Raw genomic sequence first — 12400 nt, forward strand, 5'->3', positions numbered from 1 at the left:
CCTGTGATATGTATCCTGCTAAACTATTCTGTTTATCCCTTGCAGTGCTACTCTCGGAGGTGGTGCTATGGGATGTTAGGTACTATGATTGACTTTCATTATCGTTGTTATCATCATCATCACTCTTCCCTGCTATTCACATTCATGATTTTTTTTGGGGAGGGGAGCAGCAGCCTCTCGTGACGTTCTGCAAAGATGAAACACAAGATACACTTGTAAGCTGCATTCAAAACCCCTTTATGGTGATGTGGGAGCACAAATGGTAATGAGGTATCTACTATTGATTAAATCAAAGGGGATGCAGTGATCACAATGAAACATTTGTTAGTGAGTGGCCCTGGCAGATTCCAGATAACCTCTGTTCGTGGGATGGCTTGGGCCTCTGTGGTCCGTCTGCCTATGTGGAGTATTGTCTCCTCTGGCCTCAAAAAGCACTGCACTTGTAAGGGTCCCCTTCCTGCTGTTCCTCACTCTCAGGCTAAATGGAGGAGATGAAGAACACTGAGTGACTTGTATTTAATCCTTTTGGACACTTGACATCTGTGTGCAGGTGGAGTGTCAATAGAGGTAAAGGGGTGGGGATTAGTATGGGACAGGGTGTGGGCTATGATCAGAACAACATCTGTCTGTATAAATGTGTGTGTGTATGGGAGAGCAGTCTTTTCACTGGTGTGCAGCTCACCTTGAGACGCATCTTGTGAAGCCCTCAAATGTCTTACAAGTTTTCCCCATGGTTCAGTGATTTGCATTCCTGGAGGAGACAACTCTAGCCACCTGCTGCCGGGCTAATGGTGGCCCTGGCAGATCTCCTGCCCACTCCCCAGACTCTTTCACCCTGGCATACAAGACTACTCTCCTAGCATGAATTTCATTAACCAGTACTTCTAAAGTCCCTTCCTGTAAATCATACAATTTTGTCCCTCTCTGCTGCAGGCTCTCCTCCATGGTGGCCAGAATGTGTGTTGTGGCCATGGGAAGTGTGCTTTCTGTCATCTAAGTGTTGGTTTTTGTGCAGAATTGAGCAATTTCCCTTTTTGGTGTTTCTTTCTGGATGTAAACCACCTTGATACTACTTCAAACTTGATTTTGAGCAATTTCGTGAAACTTTGAGGACCCCCCCCCCCCCCCCAAATCTGGCACTAGCACGAAACCCAGTAATGTTACAGCTTACTAAAAGTATCTGCAATCCAAGGTCAAGGGTACAATTCTTCTTTCATACGTACAGAGATCACATCATATATTCTCATCATTTCTCCCCTGCCACCTCTATTTTTAAATCACCTTCATTCTTCTGGATCAGTGTTGCTTTTAAGGGAAGGCAGAGTTCTGGATGCAGAAATCTAGAATCAGAATTGGAGTGATCTGACTGTAGAGCACGAGCCCGAAGAAAGTGTCACGTTTCTTGCTTTTGAGCCTACTTTGTATTCTCTAGACATTAAATGTATATATGTTGGCACCAAGCTATCGAACTTCTGTCCATGCATGTACAGAGCTGTATTAAGACAGGTGAATTGAGGTTCCAACCAGCAATATAAAAATGATACTCTTTGATTGGAACCTGAGCTGCCGGAACCAGTCCCAGTATTGGGCATGCATTTTTTCAGATGTAATCCAGCATGCGCCCCCCTCCATAGAACAGGTTGAGATAAGAAAATTGACTGTTGAAATACATCGACCGTTGAAGCTTGTGACTGATTCACTTCTGTTTCCATTTCTTCTCTTCCCCTCCCCCCCCACAGGCACTGGAGATGTACAAGGATGATTGGAACAAGGTCTCAGAACACGTAGGCAGTCGCACACAGGATGAATGCATCTTGCATTTCTTGCGCTTACCCATAGAAGATCCCTACCTTGAAGACTCAGAGGCCTCACTAGGTCCATTGGCTTATCAGCCAATTCCATTCAGCCAGTCTGGTAATCCTGTCATGAGCACTGTGGCATTCCTGGCATCAGTTGTTGACCCTCGGGTAGCATCAGCAGCTGCAAAGTCTGCATTAGGTGAGATGATTTCAATTGAAAATTGAGTTGGGCCATATTGGCTAGACTTCTCACAGGAACTTCGGATATTATGGATGGGGCTGTATTGATCAATGTATATACCTTATACAGAGGAGTTATGAATATAGCGAGGGCCATACTGATCAGAGAATATTCCTTGGAATGCATACTAGAGGGTTGTAGGTATTATAAATAGGACTGTGTTGACCTTTACCTATACTGGAGACTTATGGTTATTATACACCAGGTTCCTGGCACTGAAATGTATTTAATAATGTATAGGTATTTTAAATAACCTTGTGCTGATTGGAGCACATGCAGGAGAGTTGTAGGTATTGTAGGTCGGGCTGTATTGTGAAGATTACATAGTGGAGCTGTTTACAGCTGTTATAAATATAAGTGAAAAGAGCTGTACTAGTCATTGGGTGATGGTTCAGCCTGGGTGATGGTATCAGTGATGTGTGTTCCTCATATTTTGTACCTCCAATTGGTCTGGGGTCTGGTATCACAAGTTCTAGGTTTCAGACACACTGGGGAACATTTTGGGGGTTTTGTATCCCCGCTTGGTCCTGGGCTTTGATATCCTGGCGCTCAGAATTTGAGTCTGTGCTTGTAAGGAGGAAAAGACTGTTGTCTTGATGCAGATTCTGTTGCAAATTTCCTTCAAGGAAGGAAATCTGTTGTCCTTGCCCAGGCTTGAGGAGGTGTGATTTCAGACTCATCAGTGTGGTCAACTCTCATTTATTTCAGGGAACAATTAGGGATGAACAATAAGTACTAGCCTCACCAGCAACATTCACATCCCAGAACGAAAAGAAGTACAAATGGTAGCTGTGAGAAATGTAGATTGGCATGACTGGATAATAAAAAGAGATCAACTGAGAGAAGATTCCCAAGTGGTAATAAGGGAAAGAAAAGTAATGGGTTAGAATTTGAAGTGGTAGCCTCAAATTGTCGTTTGCCCATAGAATTAGGGTGTCATTGATTGGGTCGGTATCTTATTACAATCTCTGACTGTGTTAAGTAGACAGTGCGGAGTCACCCACTCTACTCACCATGGTCCTTGTGATGAGGATACTTCCATGGTGCTCTTTGGTAAGGATACAGTCTGCTCCCAAGGCTTTATTGTTTTTCATTTTGCACATGGTCTTTTCAACTTGTTGTTGGTCAGGGTGGTGGTGAGACTGGACCAGGTTGGTTGCTGCAGGGTGGAGTCAAGTACATTTGTGTCATAGTTAAGAAGGTCTTTGAAATGTTCATTCCAGTGATCACTGACTACCTCTCTATCCTTGATAAGTTCAGCTCTGTTCTTGGCTCTTAGTGAGGTGGGGCCTTGGGTGTTTGGGCTGTTGATGGCCTTATCAGTGTTGAAGAACTTGCACACACCATGACGGTCAAGGGAATTGCTGATCATCTTGGTAGAGAAGCTAAGAGTCTCTTCAGGGGTGCCAATTATGGTGGACTTCAGGGCAGTCCAGTCTGGGAGTCAACAGGTTGCCTATGAGCTTGTTGTCTCAGAAGAGCCATTTTTGTGGGGCCCTTGAGAGCTTTGACCAAATGGGATTTTCTTCCTTGGAAGTTGAAAGAAAATCCCCAATATAAGAACAGAAGTTAGCCTTTTTTAAAATAGATTTAAGTTCTTTTCAATCTTATGACAATGAAAGATAATCGTTAACAGGGTGTTTCTCATTTTCCTGAACCATTCAGTATACAATTTCATGACTGTATAAACAGTTCATTAAAGTAGGGCTTGGGGTACTTACATCTATAAGCACTTCTCCCATTTTAATTATTGGAGCTTGCTTTGCAGAGGAGTTCTCGAAGATGAAGGAGGAGGTCCCCTCTGCTCTGGTAGAAGCTCATGTGAAGAAAGTAGAAGACGCTGCTAAAGTTACTGGGAAGGCAGATCCAACATACGGTCTGGAGAGCAGCGGAATTGCAGGAACTACCCCAGATGAACCAGAGAAGTTGGGTGAGTACATGTGAGAGTTATTAGGGGAGTTAAATGTGGTCTGTCCAGTACTAAAACAGTGTTGAATTCTATCTGAAGAAACAATATCTTGTACAGGAATAAAAACACAAAGTGCTGGAAAACCTCAACAGGTCAGGCAGTGCCTGTGGAGCAGAAAGCTTGTACAGGAGTTGCCTGCATTGAAGCTTGCAATTCCCACACACCAGGTTATCCAATCTGGTTGGTTCCTCATTTTTCACACTTTTCAAGAGTAGATGATATGTGTGAAAATACACTACCATAATGCCCTAAAATACATCCAATGAAATACTTCAAAGTGTGATCACACATGTAAGAAACACAGCAGTCAACTTTCATACAGCAAGCTCCCACACACAGCAACATGATATAATGATCAGAAAATCTGTTTTTAGAACTATTGAGAGATAAGTATTGTCTGGTGCACCTGATAACACCTGCAACAATGTAGCACTTTCTGTACTGCACTGGAGTTGAACCCACAACATTCTGACTCAGGTGAGAGTCCAACCAACTGGCCATGTTTTAATCTTTGTTTGCATGAAATATTTCAATCACTTAACAAATGCTTCAGTCCACTGGAAGAAATATTGCAGGTGGCTTTGTGCAGTTCAAAATGCCATGCTGCTGAGTTTTTGTATTTGTTTAAAAGAAACTCAAGCAATCTTGTAATGTGTTTTGGGCAGACTTCACGATATGTTATGTGATTTTATTTTACTTTGTGTCTCAGAGGAAGGCAGTGATGAAATTAAGTCAGATGCCCAATCATCAGAAGATAAAAAAGAATCGAAGGTAATGTTGCTGTCATTCTCTTTATTGCTACTCAGTTTTCTCTCCTACTACTGTGCTTTGTTCTCCATGATGCTCTTTGTACTTATCATGTAACTGATCAAATCATTTGCGTTTTCTTGACCATCAAAGCACTGATTTTGCCATCTCTTTGTCCTCATTAGGTTGGGAGATGAGACTGCTGGGAATTTGCTAGTTGTACACACAACTGTTATCTTCTAATTCCAAATGGCACAGCTTATAACATTTCCCTCACCTCTGCCATAAATGTTGTTTTATCCTCAACCTGAAAAGATCAGATCTTTATGCAGCTCATTTCCACAACAACCAGCCAATGGATATGAGTGTTGATCAGTAGTTTTGTGCTCCCACCTACTGGGACTGATAGTCACTACACTGATTTAACACAGGAAACTTCCATCCTTTTATATCTGCTCTGGAATAGTTCTGGAGAGGACCAGGGTGGCAAACTTCTTCAATTAAACAGTGGGGAAGGCTTTGTCATTGTTAGAAATTCAGTTTACCACTCTTCCCAGTGGGAAACTGCATTGTCTAGTACGGTACTAAGCCGTAAACACCATAATATTTTATCATTTTTGAGCTGGTGATCTGGACTAGGATTGCTCCCAAGTTCTCATTTTAAATTTCCAAGTGTATGTGGGCATCAGATAGGATCAGGCTCTACTATCACCTAGAATTTGCAAGACCAAGAGTATTCTGCAAAAGGGGGGAAGAAATGGGGAAGTAAAACAATTTTCATCCACAAATAAAATCATTTTATTTATTTCTTTTCACACCATCAATCCCAACATCCCACCCCAGGGGAAACAAAGTGTTTTCATCTGTTCTGTAATGAGAACATCAACAGAAATGGCTTTCATGTTCTGTAATCCACTATGAATATATTTTAAGAAATTGCAACTTCAGAGTTGTTTTCAGTGGCATACATTGCACAATTCTTCCTGTACTCCCAAACACCAGCAGTGGAATCTATTCTAGTTTTGCCTGTTACATTTTCTAGTATCTGCTAACCATGTTGGTGATTTGTTCCAAGGACAACAAGGAAATAGCAGGAGAAGATGAAAATAAAGAGAAACAGCCTGATACTTCCAAAAAGGAGGAAGAAAAAGGAAAAGAATGTGAACCAGAGAAAGAAAATGAAAAGGCTGAGGTAGAAGTAGGTAGGTTATTGTTCAACAACCACCTTTTGCCACATGGGCTTTAAACCTGTCCTCTTCTACTTAGTCCTTAAATGTATTTATCTTTCAAATTCATGTCCCCCTTTGCTCTCTTTATTTGAGTCCCTCCAATCAGGTTTCTGACCCTGCCACGTGACTGAAGTGAGTCTTATTAACATCATTATTAACGTTCCAAGCGTTTGTGACTAAGCTCATCTATCCCTCCTTGTTCTTTTTGACCGGTCTCTCACCTTTGACACAGCTGACCACACGATCCTTTTTCAGCACCTCTCCACCATCTGGGTGAAATCTCACTCGCCTGGTTCTCATCTTATCTGCCCAGTTGTAGCCAGAGAATCATTTGCAAATATAGAAATCTTTGCTGTCTCCAAGGACTTTTCCTTGCATCCACCCACCCCAACCCATTTCTCATCAACATACTGTCCCTTTGCAACAACATCTGAAAATAAAGCATTAGCTTTCACAAATATAACAACACGCAACCCTACCTTGCCACATGTCTGGACCTCTCCACTGTCTCTAAATGGTCAGCCTGCTTGTCTGGCATCTAGTACTGGATGAGCAGAATTTTCTTCCAAATAAATATCGGAAAAACTTAAAAGTAATTTTCTTTGGTCCTCATCACAAACACTGTTCCCTAGTCATCAACTCCATCTATCTTCCTGACATCTGTCAGAAACTGAAGTAGACTTTGCAACTTACAAACTTGCAGAATGGACAAATAGTTGGCAAGTGAAGTTTAACATGGATAAATATAGGATAGTGCACTTAAGAAGGTGCGAGTCCAGGTGGAGTAGAGGAACAAAGGGACCTCGGTGTCCAAATACACCAGTCACTAAAAGTTGTACCACAAGTTAACAAGTCCATTAAAAAGGCAAACCAAGCACCAGGGTTTCCTTCTAGGGGGATAGAATCGAAAAATAGGTAAGTTATGTTAAACCTGTATTGAACCTTGGTCAGACCATACTTAGAGTACTGCATATGGTTCTGGTTGCCATGTTATAAAAGGTATACAAAGGCACTGGAGAGGTTATAGAGAAGATTTACACGGATAACATGAGGGTCCACATTATCAGGAATGAGTGAACAGGCTGGGTTTCTCTTCTCTTGAGAAAAGACAGCTGAGGGGTGACCCAACAAGTTTTTAGAATTGTGAGGGGTTTTGCTGAGGGTGTTTCCATTTGTGGGGAAGAGTATAACCAAGGCGATCAATATAGTCACCAAGTCATCCAATAAGAAAGTTGCAAGAACTGAGTGGCAAGCAGGTGAAACCCATTCCCACAGGGAGTGGTTGAAGTGAATGGTTTAGGTGCATGTAAGAGCAGGCTGGACAAGCACATGAGGGAGAAAGGAACACTGATAGATTTAGGTGAGGAAAGACAGAAGGAGGCTCAAGTGGAGCATTGATGCTAGGATGGACTGGGTGGGCTGAATGGTCTGTTCCTGTACCATGTGTCCAATGTAATCCTATGTAATCCCAAAATGAGCTTGGGATCATACATGCATGCCTATTTCCACCAACATAACATAGCCGAGCTCTTGCCTCTGCTCAACTCATGCTGAAACCCACATCCTTGCCTTTGCTCTGCATTTCTGGCTGGATTTCCTTTTCAGTGAGAATAGATTAAGGGAGCAGGAGCAGGAGCTGGATCTCAGGGCCACAAAAGAGGAGATAAATTGAAAGCAGAAGAATTCTAACAGAATTGATTATTGGGATACATCAACAGAATGTCCAAGGTTGAGTAATCTTCCTTTCCTCGTTAATTCCAGCAGACACAGAGAGGGAGAAAGAAAATAAAGAATTCCAGGATGATGGAGGAAAGAAGGATGGAGAATCAGAAACAGATAAGAAAACTAAACTGGAACGGGATATTGGTGAAGGGAACTTGTCAACAGCAGCAGCTGCTGCACTGGCGGCAGCTGCAGTCAAAGCAAAGGTAGGCAGCAAAGTGGGGAAGCGGATTGATCAGCTCCACGAGGTTTCCAACACAAGTTAAGTTCATATAATATTGCTTGACTTGGAGTCCACCATCTGTTCGTGGTGTGGTTGGTGTATGACACAAAGGAATAGAAATGTGATGACATAGCACATCTTTTTTTTTATAAACTGCAGTTCCATGTTTGTGCGCAATTTTGATTGTTACATTACAGTAATGTTGAATCTCACAATACACGTGGCAAAAGTGAGCAGCAGTGATGCTGATCCTTGTGGAATGCTGATTTGACACTTGTCCTGCCACATTGGTACGCATATAAAGATCTAACATGCAGTTTGGGACACACAGGAAATCTGGACTGAGCTTGCACTATTTAAAGAGATCCCTAATTCCCTTCAGGTTGTTGGGGATTGACTTGAGGAAAAGCTTGTTGTACTCGATGGGGTTGATATTTTTAATTATTAAGATTTCAGACCTTGAATGTCATTAGTGTGATGAAGGCTGGTTTAGATGGGTGCTGTAGTAGCTGTCCCACTGAGCCCCCAGAACAAAGTAGAGCTGGGACATTTTTCTCCTAAAGTTGTACTCTGTTATTATGCACTAATTCAAAAAGCAGTGTCATTGGTGTTGCTTAATTCTTTGCACTATTCCATTTATGAACTTCATGTGTGAAATGCATCAGAACAAGTTTGTATAACTCCTACCTGCATCACATTTTAGTGTATGTTTTCCAGTGTGATGGAATTTTCAGGCCATAGTCTGCCTGAATTAAAGCGGACCAGTGAGCCCATGCTCTCTTTGTTACACTAAGTCTATGATCCATGTATATTGTAGTTACAGTATAAACAGGATACCTTAGCAGAGTAGCTCTGTTACTGGACTGCCAATCCAGAGAGCTGGACTAATTATCTGGAGACTTCAGTTTAAATGTCACTAAAGCAGCTGGGGAATTGAAATTCAGTTACTTAACCAAATAAAAATTTGGTACTAGGAATGGTGACCATGAAACTGTTAGATTTTCTGTTTTTATTTCAGGTTACCAGGATCTGGAGTATTTTGCTTTTGGTTTGCAATACTTACCTTGCTGTTCTTTTTAATTTCCTGCTTCTTGCCTTTATAATGTTGATAGTTAGGGGTTTCAACAGCATTGAATGTCAAGGAAGATGGCTTGACCACTCTCTTGTTGGAAGTGATTTTTACCCACAACTTGTGTGCTATAGGTGTTGCTTTTAATGTATCTGCCTCAGTCTAAACATTGTCCAGGCTTTGTTGCATGCAAGGATGGGCAGCTTATCAGGAATTTCAGAAGGCAGTTACGTTTGAAGCATATTGCTTCATGTGTAAGCCAGAGCAGGTAAGGATGCCATATTTCCTTTCCTAAAGGACATTGGAGGTTTTTTTTTACAACATTCTAGTAGCTTCATGGTCACCTTTTCTGATGACTATTCCTGACTTATTTGATTGTTTTGTTTTCTTCTAACTGAACTTACAAACTGTCATGGTGTGGATTTTTAACACTAGGATTATTAGTCTAGGGCATTATGGTATCATACAGTTGAAAGTGGTTGCTTTTTTTTATGGAATATGCATGTTCTCTCAAAGCAGACAGCCACTCATTTTTTTAAATGAATCCAATATACCCAGGCTTAAATAAATATCTATCTGGTAGTTTACCAAACTCCGTCTATGTAAGTGGAAAGTCATGTGTAACAATTAAACTTAGTGGTCACCCTGATGGCTTGATTTCAGTTTCCTGGCGCACGTCTCATATCTTGTCTACGGTAAGGAATGGGAATTATGTCAGTTGAAGGTTATCTTTCCAAATGAGATGCATTTATTTATCTCCAGGGAGTTTACCTGAAGATCTGGCTTTAGGACTATGACAATCCATAACTATATAGAGTCACATATAAGACATGCAAATGCAACATTGCTGAATTTTGCTTGCTTTTTCTTTCACCACTGAAAATTTAATTCTAAAATAACAAAATCATATATCTACACCACATCCACTTCAACCAATAACCAATTCAAGAAGCAAACAGCTGCTGTGTTTTGATTCTGCACAAATCACGATCCACATTTGAATCAGTGTCCTCCAATCAATAACGTGCTTCATTGTAAAACAGTAACTGGAATTTATAGAACATCAATAACATAGCAAGATGTCCCAGATCACTTTACATGAGCATTATCAGAGCCATATAAAGAACTTGTGACTATAAGCATAGTCAAAGAGGTACGTTTTAAGGGGCATCAGAGGAAGAGAGGTTTAGGGAGGGAATTCCACACTTAGGACCTTGACAACTGAAGACACAGCCACTGATGGTGGGTGAATGGAAACTATGGATACAGCAGAGGCCAGAGAAGGAGGAATGCAGAGATCTCCAAGGGTTGTAGTACTAAAGTCCACAAAAGAATGTGTACAGAAGGACAATCATTTTACATTTAACATGCTGCCTGACCAGGAAACAACATCAGTCAGCGAACACAAGCAAATGTTTTGTTCTCAGGTGGAGGGTGTCACTGGCTGGCTGCATTTATTGCCCATCCCGTGCTGGTTTGGGGGGTTGATTCTGGGCCTTGTTGAACTGCTGTAGATATAATGGTAATGGTGCCCTTACTTTGGTGCTAGGCAAGAACTATCTTCTAACTGAATTCTTCTTCTTTTATAGCACCTTGCTGCAGTAGAGGAGCGGAAAATCAAATCACTGGTTGCCCTGCTTGTTGAAACACAGATGAAGAAACTTGAAATCAAGCTCCGACATTTTGAAGAACTCGAGACCATAATGGACAGAGAGAGAGAAGCCGTAAGTAGCTGTACTGTGTTCTCCCAGTCTGAGCAGTCCTTAATGTTCACCATGTTAATTGGATGTGTGTCCAGAATTTACTTGGATTAAATTTTGCTTTCTCTTTTAAACTTAACAGTTGGAGTACCAGAGACAACAGCTTCTCTCAGATAGGCAGGCCTTCCACATGGAGCAGCTGAAGTATGCTGAGATGAGGGCTCGGCAGCAGCACTTTCAACAAATGCACCAACAGCAGCAACAGCAACATCAACTCCCGTCTGGCCCTCAGGCCAGCCAGCAGCCAGCTGTCATTCCTGCATCTGTGCAGCCAGTGCCACCTGCTGTGGTTCAGCAGGGAGCTCTGAGCCAGGCTTCGGGAGATTCCATAGCACAATCCATTCCACAACAGCAGCAGACGCCACCAACGCAGCAGCCACAACAGCAGCAACAGCAAGCTCAACCTCCAGTTCTTGCCCATGGTAAGTGAAAGAGATGAAGAAATCTTCCACTGGACTCAGACAGTGCATCGCAGATCTAAGCATGAGTGAAGGGATTGTAAATCCCAATTTGGGACCATTGAAAGGGGTAAAAGGCACAGTGCACAAGACCCTTCTGTGGATTTCCAGTCAGACAGGGCCTTGGTACAATGTCCCAGTGACAGATAAGGCAAGCTGCTTGAACAGACAATCAGTTACAGGTTAGATTGTACAGTGTCGCAATCACACATTAGACAGGGGCCTTGTTCAGCGACCCAGTCACACACTCGGCAGGATCCTTGCACAGTGTGGAATTCAGAGATTGGATAGAACACTTGTATTATCTCCCATTTTCAGTAGACAGGACCTTTGTACAGTATCCCAGTCATAGGTCAGACAGATCATTTGTCAGTCCCAGTTGTAGATGAGATGGTCCCTGAACAATGTTCCAGTCACCCATAAGACACGTCCTGATACGGTTGCTTTGCCACGACTAGATATAGTGTACCAGTAGAGATGCAATGACAATAAAAATTGTGATTAAAACTTAATTATTCTTCAGTATATTTTTGAACTCTAAGAGGTTGATTTTTAAACACTTGTGTTCTAATCTATTAGCTATGTACTAAAAGTGAAACTTGTAAGTAATTTGTGCTGACTTGCCACAAACATGTATTATAAGTTGATTTTACTTTTGCAGGTCAGCCACCATTTCCAGGTCAACAAACTCCAAACCAACTGATGGCCAGTAACATGCCTGTTGGCATGCCTACGAACATGTCTGGTAATATGGCTGCTGGTATACCTTGTGTGGTGCCAGCCAATATTGCATGTAGCATGGGTAGTACCATCACAGAAAACATCCCAGTTAACCTTCCTGCTCGCATGTCAAACCCAGTGCATGGTAATATGTCCAGTAGCATGTCTGGGGTTGTTCCTGGCAATATCTGTACAGGGTTGCCAGGAAATTTGCCTGTAGATCTGCCTAGTTCTTTACATCCTAACATACCAGGAAACATCAACACAGGCTCCATCTCTCTTACATCCACACCAGGGTCAGCAGCTGCTCAAAGCCCTGCTATTGTAGCTGCCATGCAGGGAAACACAAGTCCATTGCCAGGTGAGAAGTGATGCTTGGCATTTTAATTTTATAATTTTCTTAGATTGTATACATCTCGAGGAATAGGCTTTATTCAACATCAATATAAAAGTTGATTGGAGT

The 12400-nt window shown here is 42.0% G+C and overlaps 1 protein-coding gene across 4 annotated transcripts in view; it reads left to right on the forward strand.

Annotated features, from left to right (window-relative positions):
• The window catches only part of smarcc2 (SWI/SNF related, matrix associated, actin dependent regulator of chromatin, subfamily c, member 2), a 101858-nt gene that overhangs the window by 77301 nt on the left and 12157 nt on the right, over positions 1 to 12400 (forward strand). For 2 of the 4 annotated variants that reach the window (XM_052009511.1, XM_052009509.1), the window contains exons 20-27: positions 1740 to 1998; positions 3809 to 3970; positions 4719 to 4780; positions 5832 to 5958; positions 7747 to 7913; positions 10589 to 10723; positions 10842 to 11181; positions 11879 to 12298. In XM_052009511.1, coding sequence (XP_051865471.1) covers positions 1740 to 1998; positions 3809 to 3970; positions 4719 to 4780; positions 5832 to 5958; positions 7747 to 7913; positions 10589 to 10723; positions 10842 to 11181; positions 11879 to 12298 — 1672 coding nt within the window. The remainder of the gene's footprint in view (positions 1 to 1739; positions 1999 to 3808; positions 3971 to 4718; positions 4781 to 5831; positions 5959 to 7746; positions 7914 to 10588; positions 10724 to 10841; positions 11182 to 11878; positions 12299 to 12400) is intronic. The other 2 variants (XM_052009512.1, XM_052009510.1) reach the window with 2 other exon arrangements.

The sequence above is a fragment of the Pristis pectinata genome, chromosome X (assembly GCF_009764475.1).
Source record: "Pristis pectinata isolate sPriPec2 chromosome X, sPriPec2.1.pri, whole genome shotgun sequence".
In the NCBI taxonomy this organism is placed as follows: domain Eukaryota; kingdom Metazoa; phylum Chordata; class Chondrichthyes; order Rhinopristiformes; family Pristidae; genus Pristis; species Pristis pectinata.